This window comes from Vicugna pacos, chromosome 24, assembly GCF_048564905.1.
Source record: "Vicugna pacos chromosome 24, VicPac4, whole genome shotgun sequence".
Lineage (NCBI taxonomy): Eukaryota > Metazoa > Chordata > Mammalia > Artiodactyla > Camelidae > Vicugna > Vicugna pacos.
Window position 1 is genome coordinate 17,973,292 of NC_133010.1, and position 18,148 is coordinate 17,991,439.

At 43.5% G+C, this 18,148-nt stretch overlaps 1 protein-coding gene across 4 annotated transcripts in view; it reads left to right on the forward strand.

The window, feature by feature from the left end:
• The window catches only part of ZNF521 (zinc finger protein 521), a 346,926-nt gene extending 337,159 nt beyond the window's left edge, over positions 1 to 9,767 (forward strand). For all 4 annotated transcript variants that reach the window (XM_072949085.1, XM_072949082.1, XM_072949084.1 and 1 more), the window contains one exon: positions 8,956 to 9,767. In XM_072949085.1, the coding sequence (XP_072805186.1) occupies positions 8,956 to 8,985 (30 nt within the window). In that variant the 3' untranslated portion in view covers positions 8,986 to 9,767. The remainder of the gene's footprint in view (positions 1 to 8,955) is intronic.
• The last annotated feature ends 8,381 nt before the right edge of the window (positions 9,768 to 18,148 follow it).

The following is an 18,148-nucleotide window of genomic DNA, read 5'->3' on the forward strand; positions in this document are numbered from 1 at the left end:
CGTCAGCAGGATTGGTCCTTTTGAAGCTGGTCGGCCAGAGTGGCTTGTTTTAACTTCTCTGAAATGTTTAATGGTCAAAACACTAGAAATTGTTCTATATTAGCAGTGTGAACATGGCATCCTTTTAAAAATTACTCTGCCTAGGCTCTGAAGACTCACGTTAGACTAAGGCTAGGCTCCTTAGGTGGGTGCTCTTGAGACGCTGTTCACCCCGTCGGCTTTCCCAGCTCCACTGGACGTTGTAAAATGGTGAAAATCAGCTCCATTCGAAGAGACCCCCGTCCCTGCCCAGCTCGGTGGATCTGCAGCCCCACAGGTGACCCGGCACCGCCCCTGCGGCTCTCAGCCCGACTCAGACTTGCTCCCCTGGCCTGGAGACCATCTCTCTCTTCTCTCCTCGTCCTCCTCCAACACTGAGCACTAACTCCTCTGAGAACTCAGCCCACAGCCTCTCACAGAGGTGAGGCGCCCTTTCTCCGTGGCCCGTGCAACCTGTCCTCTGTCACTGCTGAGCACCCTGCCGGTGAGCATGTCATCTCTGCAGCCAGCCCAGCCCCAGGATCTGAACCCAGAAACCAGCACCACTCAGCAACTGCTCTTCCCCGAAGCCAGCTCAGCCCCCGGGGCAGCTCTAAGAGCTTGAAAGTTGGCCTACACTCCCTGGGGACTTAACTTCCTCATCTATAAAATGAGATATTGGAACGGGCGCTGACGTAACTCTCCCAGCTCCGAAACCATTTCTCTGGTTCTCTGACGGCACCTACAGGGGTAGCTGCCTCCTGCTGTTGCATCCAGACCAGCAAGTTAGGGATGGCAGCTCTGCACTTCGTTCGGAATGGATTGCTGTTTCCATACCCTAAATATGAATATCCAGAGTTTCATAGTTAGGTCCCTTTTATACTTTACTAGATTGTCAATATTCCTAAAGCAGCATTGATTATTTGCCACTGAAATGTACCACCTTTGTTCACTGATGGTTCATGAAAGCTGTTAGTAAATTGCTGAATGAGTGGACATTTTTGGAGAGACTCAATTCTCCACAGAAGCAATGCCATTTATTATATATCTCAAAGAATCCTTTCCTTGATTTCTTAACAAATGCCCAGCCTCGCCATTCACTGCACTTTAAATGCCACGCACTGGAGTTCCATGCGGTGCGTCTGTGTTCCTTTTGCTGTCCTTCTTTTTCCCATTTTGATGAGCGAGATACCTCTGAGACTGAAGACTGAGTCGCATGCCCAAGCATGGCTTAGCAAGCTCAGTGTGTTTTCAAAACACTGTGAGGCAATGGTCCTCAACCAGGGATGGTTTTTTCCCCCCACCGGGGGTATGTGGCAATTATTTCTAGAGATTTCTGGTTGTCACAGCTGGGAAGGTGCCACTAGTATGTGGTTGACAGAGGCTGGGGAGTTGCTGACGTCCTCCAGTGCAACCGCGCAGCCCTGCTGAATGAAGAACTGACCAAGCCCAATGTTGTAGTCACGCTGAGGCTGGGAAACCTGGTCCCACTGGCCTTCTGGAATCTATCTGTAGACCTCTGTGAAACAAAGCGATTGACCTATTTTGTATGGCTAAGGAGTAGCTTACTGGCTTGTCTCTGTGGTTACTTAAGATGAGACAGAGGAACTTTATACTACGGATACATGGTCAAGGCATCTCAGCGTAAACTCATGGCCGTGCCCAAGTCCACATGCTTCAGGATTATCTCAGCTCAGCCTTTCCTAGGGTTATTTGGCATGAATGTCCAGAGAACAGCAACAACACGTCCTTCAGTGAGGTCTTATTAGAATGTGAAGTTGCTTCCTATGGGAGGTGTGATGGAAGCTTCCTTGCCAAAACCATTTAAAACTAGCCCAGAGTGTCAACTTTATAGAACAATTTTTGTCCAGCAAAGGGACAAACGAAATAACCCAATAGTCCTTTTCTGTCTTGCGTATCTTATATTTTTGTGATCACGTCTGATGATGCCATTTCACCTTTTGCTTTAATATAGCTTAGTGTCATCCAGAAAATGCTTCGAGATGTCAGGCCAAGCCCATGTGAACTGTTAAATGTCAAAAGAAAATGCATCAGTGTCTCTCTAAGTTCATGGTGATGACATTACCATATGAAAAAATAAAAAGGGAGATTCTGTCCGTGCAAACATGATCATAAATGCAACATTCATGGCATTAAAGAGAGGGAAAAAGCACATGAGGACAATTTGGGAATTGAATTTCCATTGCTATTTATCAAAATAAAAGAGTAGAACCTCATTTTAGTAAATTCTACCAAAAAATTGTGAGTCAGCCTCCCTGGTTATGAAAATCCCTGGTACAAATATGGTTTTTAGATTCTCAAAGCACTGTGGGAAATACTATGTATTTATCATTTAAGAATATTTATTAAAATATAACATCTCACCAAAAGGCACACACCTGCATACATGTTTCTGATGTTACCAGGCAGGGCCCATGAAAACACAGTTACCCCAAATGTCTCCAGCCAGAAGCACGTAATTTGTAGACAGTGGAAACTCTGGCGTGGTAAAACGGGGTCTGGTTGGTATTTTGGATGATTTGGGTCTTCACTTTAATTTTCAGAACATTCTAATGTTACTTCCAGAGCTGCAGCAATTCACTTTTAATTAATTTTAAACTGTGATTACTTTTGTAATTGTGTGGACTTTGAAAATGTTAATTTATTGCTTTCACATCCTGTTAATGTTACTAAGACGTTTAAAGTCTGCCTTTTGCCATTGTATTTTTTTTTCCTAAGTATCCTGTCTTCGTTAGCTGTGTACACTTTTAAAACTGTTTTACTAGCAAAAAGAAGTTGAGAATGAAAAAAGAGAGGGTGGAAATGTAAAAGTCTTGATTAGAAAGTATAATTTAATAGAACATGTATTGAACCAAATGTATTGATTAATGTAGAAGATATAGTACTTATATTGATTCAAACCAGAGATTTAGTACTAAAAGCTCTAAGCCAAAAAGCTGTTGCAGACTGCTACAAAAGTCAGTTTAATGCTGTCCTTGAGAGTGCCTTCACAAAGAAATTCTTCTAATGTTTGAGGACTAGGTAGAATGCGGTATATGTCAGTTTGATCCCGGAGGGTTTTATTTTGTACTCTAATAGCTGTTACGAGCCTACATTATATCCAAGGAGTAATTTTCCTTAGGGGTGCCTGGCTCGCTTTGTGTCAATATTCTAGCATTTTAAGTCACGTACAGTATATGCTTCTGGGAACAGGGAAGGAGCCGGCCAGACTCATAATGGTCTGCATTCATTAATAAAGGCAGAAGCTTCTGTCCCTCCATTGCCCACTACAGGGATCCCTCTTTGGCCTTCAGGGACCCGTACAGACACATTTAAAGAAAGCTTTATTTTGAGTGGGCAGGAGATGAAATGTAGGACTTGCAGGCATTTCCTAAGTCAGCTCTGTGCCCGAGCACAGGGGTGACCTTAATGGGTCAAAGAAGAATGCAGGTCAAAAGACTTATTATCCAGCCTGTTGGAAACCAATTGCTTTTGTTTAAAAAAAAAAAATTTTTTTAAAGCAGTAGTGCTTAAAGGTGGATGATAATGTAGAATTCTGTTTGCAGCCTGGAACTGCACGACTGTGTGTGTACTGGAATATGCTTCTAGAAAAATAAGAGCATAGTGACTATCCATAGTGTTTACAGATAAAGGTCCAACCCTCGTGATAAAAGGGAGGGTAATAGAATTAGTTAATCGGTGATGATTGATCACGGATGTGTGCGTTCTTCAACTAAAAAAACAACACGCTGCCATGGTGCAGTCACCATCTGTTGAAAGAAACAGCCACATTTAATCTTTATATTTCTTTTATTTTTTCCCGCCTTGTATTGTTGCAAAGCCACAATTGCCTACTGTTTCATCTGGTTGGAAAACATCTCATTTAAGTTGAATACAACTGCAGTTTAAATTCGGGATTCTAATGGCATGGTGAATTAGTGAAAACCTGTTGTCTTTTTTTTTCATTCCTTTTTAAAATAGCATGCTGCCTCTTTTTCTTAGTTCTAAAAGCTTGTCAGAATTTGAGACAAAGGTCTATAAATAGACAAGTCATGGTAAAAAATGATTAACATCTTTGAATCAACAGATCTCACAAAAACGTCCATTCAAACACAGTTTTTTTTTTTATTACCTTTGCTACTTTACATTTTGCTGATGCCAACAGAGGATTACAAAGCACAGACAAGATGTGGTCTCTGCCAAAATACTGTATGAGTGAGGGTGATCTGTGGGCGCCACTTTTGGGGCTGGGCACTGAATTTTTTCACCCTGGGAAGGCGGATTCCCTCTGGCTTTGCTCCAGAGCTTAGCTTCTTCGTTGTCCTAGGTGCAAATATTTAAATTCACATCAAGAGCAAAGGAAAATGGGATAGTTTGGCCAAGGTGAACAGTTTCAGGCGATCAGGGGTTTTTATTTTTATTTAAAAATATTTTGTTTGGATTGCATTTTAAATAGGATTAAACCGTTTGACCAGTAAATGCGGTCAGCTCTCAGAAAGGCGGAGGCTGAATTAATCATGTGTTAGGGTGCCAAGCCCAAAATGAGAATTCCAGTCTTGTAAAATGAAAGGCATCTCATATTTTAAAAGAAATACATAATGCTAGAAGGGAATTTTTAAGGTCCTCATCTGTTTTTTAGCTTTCTAAGTTTAATTTCACATTTTAGAGAAAAAAAGATAGAACATACTCCTTCCAAGTGGGGCCCTTTACAGTAAAGAGAGTGGGTTTTTTTCTTTTCCTTTTTTCCCCCTGAAACCTGGCTACTAAGGTATCGTACCTACATGGATCGTCTTTGAAGCTTTAAGGTGTGTGGTGAATTTGGTTGTTTTTTTTTTTTAACGCAAACCCCCCTCGTGTAAAACAACTGTTCATAACTGGGATTAATGGTTTGCAATTTTCAGTTACTTAGACATGGGGTCTCCAAGAAATGGCTTTTTGCAGAGTAGAATATGGCTCTCTGTGGGATTGCAGAAGTTTTCTTCTCTTCCTACTTCCTTTTCTGTCATCACCACCCCCACCCACGTCGATGTTGCACTGATGTTCTCCTCGATTATGTAAAACACTTTCCCTTCATTGGAACAGATATTTTTTCTCATAACCTGTCATTGCATTAAAGTACTTTAGGGACTGTGAATTGCTGTGTAAAATGGGTGAGATTACCCACTGCTTTGTTCTAGTGCAGTGGTTCCTCCAGACCTAAAGAGCAGAAAACTCTTAGAGGGGAAGGCTGCTTGCTGATGGCCCGGCAGCGATCTGGCCGCTCTGCGCGTCCCCCTTGGAGCTCCAGGGACTCAGGGCGGGCGCTGTGGCCTCCGTGGCCGGCGTGGCCGGCGTGGCAAGGAGCCAGGGCAGGGGTGAACCATGCGTGGCGCCTGCCCTCTCCCTGTGCTTTGCACTTCTCTTCTACTTTTCATCTTTCCCACTTGCTTCTTGTCTCCTTCTCTGAAGAAATGTCTGTGATTTTAAAAACACCAGATACGAGGAGGGCTCCCATGACGTGACTTCTTGTTCCTCTTATCAGAGGATCTTCAGTGAATTCTGGAGACTAACGCTCCTCATCTTTCTCCTTAACTCCTAAAAGCCAACCAAGTAACGTGTGCAGCTCAGACCTTCATTCCTTCCTTTAGAAAATGAAATGGGGCCATTTGTATTTTCAGCCTGAGGGAGGGGAGCAGACACATCCCAGGGACCTTCAAACGTAGTGAGGACAAGCATTTGAGGACTGGAGCAAAATCACCTGAGTTTCTTTTTTTGTTTGTTTTCAGTGTAAATCTGCCCATTTCCCAAGACCATGGAGCAATATGCCCCCTTCCTACCTTGAGAGTCACTGCCAGTGTGGACGCCATGACTGGGGGGTGGGGAGAGCTGTCCTTGCTCTCAGCTGAGCCCTAGAAACAAAGAAAAAGAAAAAAAAAGACAATAAATGATCTCAATGGTATGCAGGTATCTCCACACCAAGAGGACTTTCTGCCTTTACCATCTTTTACGCCAGGTTTCCCAATTAGACATTATTTATATTGGAGCTCTTTATTTTTGTTGGAGCTTGAACTTCACAAGCCATACCCTTGTCCTTCTCACAAATGATTTATAGTCTTCTCTCTTAATATGCAAAGCATAAATCCTTTATAGTAGCAACTTCAATCTGTTGCAATGAGTGATTCATATGTATTTGTTCATTTCTTTGCACCTCTTAAGAGACTTGTATGGCTTTGGTTTAGGATGAAAGCATCCAAGCAACAACTGTTGCCAACTCTTACGGCCAACTTGTTTTAGATTTTTGTTTTGCAGTATCTCAATATCGGCACATAAAATCGCTAGAGAGATGGCAGTATAGCTTCCTCTATTAACCTCTAAAATTCAACTGAATGTACAATGTCTATAGGATGCACTTAAATATTTTTAAATAATTTAAATAATTTCTTTTTTTTTGACTCTGGTTATGGTTTTAAAAAAAATCACACCTCCTCCTGTCAATGTCTTATCATTTAGATAACTATTGTCATAGATTCTTGTATTTATTTTCTTAAATTTTATACACAGCTGGTTTTATTTATTTATTTATTGGAGGAGGAGGTAATTAGGTTTGTTTATTTATTTGTTTGTTTGTTTATTTATTTATTTTTCAGAGGAGGCACTGGGGACTGAACCTAGGACCTCATGCCCACTAAGCATATGCGCTACCACTTGGGCTATACCCACCTCCCTTATTTTCTTAAGTTTTTAAATTAAAAAAAAAACTTTCTATAAGATCAGACTTGACTCTTGGAGAAAGGAAAATGTGTGAGAAAATTTAGACAGTGCATTTTGAGCAACTGAACTTTCTTACTGTTTGTAACTTCTTTGATCATAATTATGTTGGTATTTAAAGGGATAGGAAAGTTTTTAGGATGCATCAGTATTTTGATTACCCTATTGGTGAAAAAATATCGCAGAAGTATTTATTTAGAATCAAAATTAAGAAAAAAAGCTTTGGTATAAAACTAGTCTGCTCCTGTATGTACTTTTGTGCTACAAAAGAATAATTTTAAAATTCCAGCTTATCTTTTACTGGGTTCATAAAAGTGGCACGTTTTAAATAAGGGTGACTGAAATAACAACGTCCTCATTTGTTGTTAGTCTTCTTTAAAAGATGGGCTTAGTGTGAAGTAGGGAACGAAGACCTGGGTCCTCTTCACAAGTCTCCGTCTCCCTCACTGGCGCTCTCAGCCCCGACTGGGTAACCCTGGAAGTCAAGCCCCTGCCCCTTCACCCCCTGTCACTGGGCAGGCATTTTGGCTAGACTGATGGGAGAGTTAAAGACAACAAAGACAAAGCCCTCTGTTGAAAAACTTCCACAGTCCCTCTTCACCTACAAGACAAAGGCTGAAGTCCTTTGCAGGGTTCAGAGGCTCTTCCGCCTCTAGCCCCGGACTTCTCTCTGCCTTCATTTCTCATCAGTACCCTTGGTTCCGGCCACTCCAGAGTCCACCCAGTCGGCGCTGCAGGTCCACGAACAGACCTTGCATCTTCTTGCTTCATTGCTTTTACCCACGTGGGTCTCTGGCCTGGAGTGCCCTCCCTGCATCCCAAATGCCTCTTCACGTCTCCAGCCTCAACTAAAACGTTCTGAGTTACGTCCACTGCAAAGCCTTCCCCAAAAGTCAGGCAGGGTTAGCGGGCATGTTATTTCTGTGGTCGTTCCTAACTCATCCTGCCATGTTGCTTTACCAGGAAGTACACCCAGGACTCTTTAGACCATGAGCACTTTGGAGGCATGAAATCTGGGACCATCCTTCTTCCAGGAGTCCTTGCCTAGCCAGTCAGCCATCCATCTGGCCAGACCCTCTTTGCCCAGGGCTGCAGTGCTGGGGCGGCACCTGGGGGGACACAGGTGATCAGCAGATGCTTGTGGAGGAATGAATAAATGAGTGAAGACCAGAATTACTGACATAGAGAGCCGGCACCGCAGATAACCAAAGACGAGACCTAAGATGCGTGCAATATAAGCAGTATAAAGTACAATGGGAAGTCAGAGAAGGGGGAACACAAGTTTAGAAGGGAGGAGCCTGGTAGTAGTAGTATTTTGTGGTGGGCCTCCAGGTTCTGATCAAAGGAACGGGGGGGGGGGTACATGGTGAGAGGTGGGAGAACAGGGCTCAGGGGAAGTGCAGAGGACGGATGTGGAGATCAGGCCACCTCCAGGCGTTTGCTCTGAATGAACGTCCTGTGGGTGTGGGACCACCCCCCCATGCAGGCCACGGGCGCAGAAATGGAGCCCACCCTCCCAGGGCTCACCCCAGGACCTAGCCTGTACGTGTAAGTTGCCCAGGTAGCCCACTTGCCCTCTCACAATTTGGAAACAGGACGTTGGCTTAGAAAGGGGATGTGCTGTGTGGATGCAGAGAAGGCTACCAGAATACAGCAGAGACAGCGCCCTCTGGGGACGGGGAGCGGTTGCAGATCTGCTCCTGGGCCAGGCTGGGACCCAGCCCGGAGCCCACCCCCAGGAGAGGAGCTGGAGAAGCTTCCTGCCCCCTCTGCCAGTTGTTGGCTAGGTAGCTCTTGCCTTTGAAGTCTATATTCAGGGACAGAAAGAGCCTCTGCTGTCGAGATGTTCACCCTCTAAGAGCCAGCAGAACAAAAGCATCTGTAATCAATGGAAATAATGCACAGATAAATACAACTGCTAAAATAGTGCTGCCTGGCGTTTGAAACTATGGTGCATTCTGATAAGAGCCGGTGGAGGGCGGGAGGTACCCTGGGAAGCATGGCAGCGGCGGAGATGGGAGGACCGCAGGCCCTGCCCTCCCTCCTGGCACTCACTGGGGACAGAGAGGAATTGGCCTACAGGCGCAGAAACACCAAATTCAAGTCCTGATAAACCAGTCAGCATTCAGATACTTGGTCTGATGAAAATACAGTCACTTAAGGTTTTTCCCCCTTTCTTTTTCATTACAGAATCACACGATGACCCAACACAGCAGTTAGTGCAAGCACGGTCTCCCAAGGAGAATGACTTTTGTGGCACAAAAAGGGAACACGTTTTACTCTTTGCACGAAACTTTCATTGTTAATGTATATTATTCAGAAACATTGTATTGTACCATAAAACTTGTATTATCAAAACTGTTGGATGTTCATGTGTTTGAACTTTTGAGCACCGGCTAGACCCCATGTATATAAAGTGTCTCACCTGTATTATGTCGTCTGATACTAAAATGGTCTTATAAAGACAAGTGGACTTGGGCCCTATTCAGGCAAGATTTTTTTTTTTAATGTGAGCAAAATGGCTTAAGAGAAAGTATTTTCAAGGAAGACAGATTAAAACAACTCTATTACACATGAGACTGTGTTTGGACTTCCTTTTCTTAACACTTAAGCCTAGAATTTCTCTTTTGGTATATCAACGGTTAAATCCAAGACTATTTTTTATTGCTGAAGATTCTTGCAAACCATGAAGAGATGTTCTCACAGAACAGAACCCCACAGCTGGATAAGGCCCGTATATATATTTGTAAGCCTTGCAATGTGACAGGTAGCATCACTATATATGCAATAGTTGTTATGTAGACTGTCAAAAGAATTTTTTTTCCTGGACCCATTTGAAGCTTTGAGTGTTCAAGGTTTTCCTTAATGATTTCACACAGCCAAATTCTTGAATCAGTTGAACTAACCTGTATGTTACTGTTATTAATGTTTACTCTGCGGTCTGAACCTGGAGATTACTGGAATTGTTTTCCAAGAGGAAATAAATTCAGTTTACCATTAGGTAAGAGTGTATTTGTGTGTTTTCTTTTTCTAGTTACACTGCCATTAAAAAAAATCTAATTGCCTGCACCCTTGGAAATGAGTTCTGCTCTGGGGAATATCCCAGGCATAACCTCAGTCATATTTAACCTTAACGCATTGGGCCAAAAGCAGCTGGAAGGAGCTGCATCACGCCGCACAGGGAGGGGACCGGACCCGAGGTGCGCCACATTCTCGCGGATACCACCAGGTCACAGTGTACTGGCGAATTCTGACATCACAGATGGATGTGATGGCTGTTTTCTGCATAATTTGCAGCCCAATTCATGTCATGCTGTGCAAATCTGAACTCAAAGTAGATGGCTGCAATTTGAGAGGCAGTTTGGCTTATGTGTACTTAAGAAGCAGCTTTGTTCATTCAGAAGACAAAGCACGGAGCGGAGAGCCAGGCGGCTGTGAGTTCCCGGGCTGGCACCGATTCTCCACGTGGTCTTCTCCAAATCACCCACCTCCCAGTCTCCGCCCCCAGCCTGGGGAGGTGATGCAGCTGGGTCATCGGCCTTCACACAGGCGTGGGGTGTCCCTGGAAGATTGCTGACAACATAACTGGTCACAAAATGGTGACTGAGGAGGCGCTCTAATTCCAGATCCTTTTGGGGAGGAAAGAAGAGCCTAGCAATGTGCAAACAGAGCCCCAACATACATGTTTAGTCAAAGACCGTAAGTATAGCCCTGATGATAATGGGCGACTTTCATCCACTTCTTGCTTATCCTTCACCCACTGTGACTCTTTCGCCTTCTTTGAAACTCACAGGACCTCAGGCAGCTCTCTAAACCTTAAACAAGTGAGGATCTTCATAGCACTTATCTTGATGGGAAAATTACGGCATGGACTGATTCATTTTATTGTGACCGCCTGTCACCAGTGGGCCCATGCACGAAACCGCAAGGTGCAACCTCCCCCAGGGCACTCGAACCTGAGCCTGCATCAGGACCACCTGGCAGGCTTGTGACATCGCAGGGTGCCAGCCCGACAGCCAGAACTGCTGACTCAGTAGGCCTGGGGTGGGGTGCAAAATTTTGTGGTTCTAGGAACAAAATTACCGGGTGGGGCTTGTGTTCCTGATGTGGGAGTCACTCTTTGAAACCCCTGCTTTACCCCATTTCCAGATTAGTTGAGTGCACTGAGTGAATAACCATGCAGAGTGCTAGCAAAACATACTACTTACTTTGTTACCAATAAAAGAAAGTTTGGTCAAATTTTAGGCCCATTCAGAAGCAAGCACCTCATAGTGATTCGTGTGTGTGCTTGCCAGAATGTATCGTGTGCGTTTAGTTTTTCAATGCTAGGGAAACCTACATCTATACATTTCACAATGGATTGCCAGCATGCTATTTAATTAAAAAGCTTTTTCACCAGCTACATAAATAATGAAGTATGCTGAGAATATGCAAGTACATTCATAATTAAAATACTCAGCTATATTTAAAAAAATTAAGATCTCTGGTCTATGCAAAGATTTTGCATTTAAAATGAAATAGCCACACTTCATGATGATTTTTTTAAAAGCTTTAAAACTTCGGATTATTAATGAGTGGGTTATATTGTACTAAAAGTAAGTTGCTCTTCGTTCACGAACAGGAAAGCAGGTGATGGTATTATCCAGGGATGGATCCCAGGTTGCCTTTAACAGCACTGCCTCTGAGGGACTTCCCAGGCTCCTAGTAAACAGCAGGGGTTGGAATTTTTAGGAAGCAGTGGAGGCTGGTGCTCACCAGTCTGGAGGCTGCCGCACAGCTGGCCGCTGGACTCCTTCAACACAAGCACAGTTCAGCCTCTTCCCAAAGTTGGAGACCAAAGAAGTTGGTCCTTGTTGCCCCTATATGCCTCGCTGATTCTCCAGCGACTACAAGGTTGTCCAAATCTAGCAGGTCCTTCTTTATAACCAACTATTCTTTGGGTCGTAAACACTGAACAGTGTGTGGAACAGTCCTTCCCTCCTTCTGCTTGTTACTATTTATTTCCTGATTCATTCCCTAAGAATATAAAGCAACTTAAATAAAGACTAACAAAACGTTAATAGGAAAAGCAGCGTCGTGCAGAGGGGAGAAAATAGTAAAGCAGCTGGCTTATTTTCTGCTTTAATTCTGGTTTTGAATGCATTTTAGAATTGGCTTTGAGCTTCCTGGTAGTAAAGGGAAAAACAGTAACTGAATGAAAGGATTATACCACTTCCTTAAGAGATTTTTTTTTCCTAGCACTTAATTCAAAAAGAAATTTCTCACTGCCCTTATATACAGTCTGGTGGCCAATACAATAGCCCCTGTTCCTGACCCTAATTTTATGCTCTCATGCAGTTGTGGTCACCTGGAAGAGGAGTGTGGCTGCATCTACGGGTAGAGGCCAGAGATGCTGCTAAACATGCTACAACCCACAGGACAGGCCCCCAGAACAAAGGATTATCAGGTCCCAAATGAGAAACTGCTCTAAAGATTTCTATGATTTTTCAAGGACCTTTTTACATTGGAATCACCTGGAGAACATTCAAAAACTCCACTGCCTGAATCTCTTCCCCAAAGAGTCCAACTCAACTGGTCTACAAGGGCCCTGGGTGAGTCTGGCGTAGCTACGGCTGGAACCAGTGGGCCCAGCTAAGCGTACTGGACTCAAGACTAGAAATCTGAACATAACACCAAGGAGCAGAAAGTAGTGTGGGCCTCAGACTCTCTCCCACATTACTTTTTAACAACTAGGCATGTCATGATTATTTTAACTCTGAAGTAGCATAGCCCATGGCACGCTTCGAAAGGAGAAAGGGAGGAAATGACCCAGAACCCTACAACCCTTCCACCTGGTCCAGGATGAGTGAGAAATCTGGCCCAGCGGGGACTCTGGCCACCCAGGGAGCAAATCCCACATCACCCGCCCCAACTGTTGCCTGGAGGGAGGGCAGCTTGCCGAGGCCAGATTGCCCGGTGTCTCAGGAGAAGCCAGCAATCCGGGTGGTTATGTGCCATGTGCCAATTTCTAAATGTTGGCAGCCTCGTCTGTTTGTTATTCAAACTCTGCCACCCCCCACTGTGTGGGCCATATGAGATAGACTTTCAGGCCAGGTCCCACTCTTGGATTGCCAGTTTTGACTTTCAGCATCAACTATTATTTTTTTTCCCAACTCTTCTCATTCCAGACTATTTTCAATGTTTGCTTAAAAATAATTCTATGACTTCTGTATATTAGCATCATGTGCAGTTTTGCTTTTGCTCTGTGGCCTTCATATTTCTACTGCTTCAGGTGGAGAAATGGATGTGTGCTATAGAAGCCTGCCCTCGTTCCTGGATATTTAGATTTCAGATAAAATTTTTTTAAGGATGAAGGATTAAAAAAGATAGTAGAAAGTCAATATTCTCTGTTGCAAGTCAGATATGCTCTAAATGTTCCTAACGGAGGCCAGGTGAATATGCTTTGGAAATTATGCTGATGGGTGATAGGGCTGACATTCTGCTTTGGAAGTTGATGCATGTAACCAGTCTTCCAGCCCAAATGGGAGGTCAAGAACCAGAGGCAGCCTCTAGGCCGGGTGAAGCTCCTTGGAGCAGCGCTGGGTCTGTTCCAGAGCTTGAACAAGGATTCCGATGAACCCTCAAGTTCCACTCTATGGAGCATGGCAGCCCTGCCTTCGTGCCCATTGGGGTGCAATACTGCAGAACTCTTGAGAAAGGAAGTTTGAAACTCCAGATCCCATTAGAGTACACCTGCAAACGCTTCTCCATTTGGCTTCGCAGGCCAGAGCCTCTCACCGTCTCCCTCGTGTCGGGGAGTGCTACCAAAGGTACGGAAAACTCCGAGAGTTCAAGGAAGAGGAATGATTTAGGGTAAAATGACCCAGCATGGGTTTCTGGCAGGATCCCAACACTCAGGTCTGGTTGGTGCGATCCTGGGTGAGTGCCTCCCCAGGCTGAGGGGTAGCCACGACCATCTCCGCCAGATTCCTCTGTAATGAAGTCAGCTGTCAACTCCTTGGGGGAAAAGGCACAGAGCCCCTTTATTTCCAAGCAGGTGTTGCAGCATATTAAAGGTTGAATTCCATCTTGCGCTCGCATCCTGAATGAGCCAGTTTGCAGGCAAGCTCAGTTCTTTCTGCAAAGAGGAAAACTTGGCAATGGTGGAGGCTGAGTACTTAAATGGCAATCAACTTCTGGCTCATATCAATTAATTCCTTCATGGACTTCTGCCTAAGTATAGCATCTTGAATTCCCAGCTGCGGAGGCTATGAAAAACAGCCCAGACAATACACACCACCACCTAGGGGAGGGTGCGCCGGTGAATGATGGGTGATGATGTCTCAGGGAAGCCACGGGTGCCTACTGGGGGCTCTCCCTTTGTTTACCTGTGAAATACAGGGCAGGACACACACTCCTCTCTCTCCATGGGAAATTCTTAGGAAAACAACTTCTATTATGTCTAAGTGAAACTATTCTGAGGGGGAATCACCTCCTTTTGGCTCTAAAATACCCAGATCCAAAGTAACCATGAGAAGTGGAAGCAGATCAGGGTCTAGGAAATCAGAGAAGGGCTTTGTTGTCACTCACACACCAGGAAAATCTATTCGAGAAATGGTCTCCTCATCCCAAGGAACCTTCCAGAGCCCCTTCCATCTCCCCTTCATGTGGACAAGGAGCGTCTTGATCAAGTGCAGCAGATGGACTGAGGGTGAGTACTGGTGCCAGATCTCATCTGGCACCTCTTCAGTTCATCTGGTCCATGCAGACTCAGACCGTGACATCTACATGGGGAGGTGAATTTCAAATCCCTATCACTTAGGTGGGCTCCCCTCACCTAATGCTCTAAAAGTGTGGCTATCACCAAGGTATAACCACTAAAAATCAAGGTCAGGAGGCAGAGGCAAACTCACTTTTCCTCCCCCACACGTGAAACATCCCTGGTTTGTCTCCCTCTCTGCTCTCTTTTACTGAATCAGAGGATGAGTTTGGTTCCCTCATTCAAGAGACAGAACTTTTGATTCTCTAAGGGTCACGCAACGGGTCCAATGGCGTAGCCACTAGCTGCTTCAATATGTGGCTATTTAGATTAAATCAATTTAAATTGAGCAAAATTCAAAAGTCAGTTTCTCAGTCTCACTAGGAACATTTCAAGAGTTCAGCTGCCACGTGGGGCTAGTGGTTACTGTACGAAACAGCACAGATATAGAACATTCTCCTCATCATGGAAAGTTCTGCCGGGCAGTCTGATGATTCTAACCCACCCCTTCCCGTCACCTTTGACCCCTTCCAAGCACAGAAGCCCCTCTTTCTCACACTCCTTTATTATGTTCATCCTACCTTCATACTGTTCTTTGTCTTCAAATGTGCACAGGTTTTCCCCTCTTCAAAAAAAAAAGTTATTTTTCTTGACTCTGAAACCTCCTCAGAAGACTGTTTTATTTATTTCCTTTATTTTCTTCCAAATTTCTTAGATCTGTGGTCTGCCCCCACATCCTCCATTTCCTGACCACTGACTCACTCCTTCCTCACCTGCAGGCTGGCTTCCATCAATATCCTTTTACTGAAAATGTGTTCCCAAGGTCACCAGCGGCCTTCTCACCACTCAGTGAGAAGGCTTTTTTCCCCTCGTCCTCACTCTCTTCTGCCCTTCAATAATTTAGACCATCGGTCACCAGGTCCCATGTTCTTGCTTGGCAAAATTTCTTATGTTTATTCTTTCCTTTCTATTTCCAATGACAGGACCCAAGGGAGACCCTTCTCATCTACTACCCCTGGTCTCTCCTCTTTCTAATCCTTCTTATATACGGCCAGCATGTTCACCTTTATAAAGCACTTGTTTCACATCATTTCCTCATTCAATAAAAGACCAGTGACTCCCAGAGTAAAGCAGGGAAAAGAGCATGGTTTAAATGGAGCTTGCATCGTTTCCTGCCACTTACTAGCTTATGTAGCCTAGACCAACTTTCTTTGCTTTTCTGAAATCTTTTTCCTTCTTTAATATTATTATCAGTGGCTAAAAATACCTGAAATATACTAAATGCCCTGTATGGGAAAGTTATTGCTTTAAGTATTATTATCTTTATTTAATCCAGGCTTTTTTATGTTAATTCTAGAATCACTGCTTTTTCTCCATTTCACCTCTTATCCCTCAGATTCCCTCATACTATTCCTTTATAGTCTTTCTTAAAAAAAAAAAAAAAACACGTTTACATTGTTTCCTGCTTATGAGAATTTGGAGTAATGGTCTGTTATCTTCCACACAAAGATGAGTATTCCTTTAACTTTCCAGAGTGTTTTAATCTAGCTCAACGACCCACCAGTATTATACCTCATTCAGCGTCAACCTGTTTCTGTCAGTGAAGTCAGATCCTTCCTCTTTGCACATCTAGTTCATCCCTTTATTTTATTGTTCATGTCTATTTACTCCTACTCTTCACACACTCTTCCTTCTTTCTCTCCATGTACCTCAGTCCTGTTCAGTCTTCTGATCACAGACCCTGTCCCTCTTCTGTAAATCCCAGTCTAAGCTGCACCATTATCTCCTTTCTCTAGATTCCTGTTGTCCTTACAGCCTAGTTTAGCAATTAATGGCTTCCTTGAAAATGAGTTTTGTCTTCCTAGCTGGACTATAAAGCATGGGGAGTCTGCTCTCTGTATGTTATTTTAATCCACTGTCAGTGATGTCACCTCATAAAAGTTCAATTAAGTACCTGTTGATGAATTCACAGCTTGACTGTAGTCCTCAGTCCATCTTACTCAACAAAGGATGAGGGGCTAAGACAAGATCCCTGCTCCCCAGCAACTCACAACTACAGTCACCCAGACACTCAATGTCAGCCTTTTTTCTCAGTCCCACCGTCACCACAGTCCTCATTAACAAGGTGCAGAAGGGCATTTGGGTTCTAGGTCAGCTTGGACCCCATTTATAGCCACAACACATTGGAGTTAGATGTCCAAAATGCCCCTGTCTTCGATCTCTTGGACAATAATGATTTCAGTTCATGTGTTTAGTACCAAAATCCCACAATCAGCTGCTTCTGAACAATCGGCAGTATACAGCAAGGCAGAAAATCAACTAGAAGTGGTCCAGACCAGGATGACCAAAACCATTTCTGTATCATTAACGGGCTTTTGCACTAGATATGCCTAATGTCATGCATATTCAAGACAAAGGTTAAAACAGCATTCAAAACAATCTGATATAGAGAACAAACTAGTGGTTACAACGGGAGGGGAGGGGTAATATGAGGGAGTGGGAGGTAAGAACTACTGAGTGTAAGATAGGGTTTGCTGTACAACACAGGGAATATAGCCAATATTTTGTAATAACTGTAAATGGTGGAAGGTGAATTTTAAAAATTACATAAAAATAAAAAATTTTTAAAACTTGCCTTTAGATGGTTCAATAAATGTATCTCCATGATTAAAAAAAAACTGAATCTGAAAAGGTACCAGATCCATATGTAAATCCAAACTACACCCTGTTCCTTTCTTAAAGCCACAAATAGGTTGACTGTGATTACAGATAATCAGAGCTTTCCTTCTGATAAAATGGGCATATACTGAACCAAGCGTATACTATATTCCCTTGACAAATATATTTACACTCATCTCAGAACATGGAAAGAAAAGAAAATGTTGATAGTTGACAGCTTCTTGCCTATGGGGTGTAATCCAAGAGCATCGTAAACTCATTTAATCTTGGTGTTGAATAAATGCGTGTTAGGTCTGTGTTTTTGGTTTGTTTGTTTTTTTTTGGCCTTTCCTCCAACACGTTATTTGAACACAACCTCACGTTCCTCTGTGTTGTCAGCAGAGACATGAACCAAGCTAATCCTTTGGGTCCAACCTGGGGTAACTTTCCCTAAAGAGTAGGAATAAGAAAAAGACCCCCTGTAGAAGATGCCTTGTTGCCAAATGATGGTGGAGACTATTTCATACTGAAAAATATGCCTCAAGAATGTTGGTCATTGGGAGCTTACAAAGTCCAAAAGAAGATGTATTTCCACAGAAGATCTTAATCATGCTGATAAACCAGAGTCAAGAGGGTATAAACCACATAAAAAGCCACCTCTGCTTGGAAGCTGGATAGTGCTCCCTTCTCCTCATTAAGGCATCTCTCATCTCTGCCAAATTGGATGTGAAGACATGTTCCTTATCCCTGGCAGATCTCGCAAGATATCAAATATTTCAGACTTCGTGTGTGAAAGCATGACATATTGGTTAAGACTGAAAATAGCATGTTTCTGGTAGAGTCCAAGTATATAAGAAATACTACACCCCACTGTTTTTGTAAATGCCAGAGTTGCATTGAGTCGAGACAGATGGTAGCAGGCAAAGATGCAATCTTATAATCAAAAGCTAAAATATGTCAAAAATATGTTAGCAAGCAAAATACAGC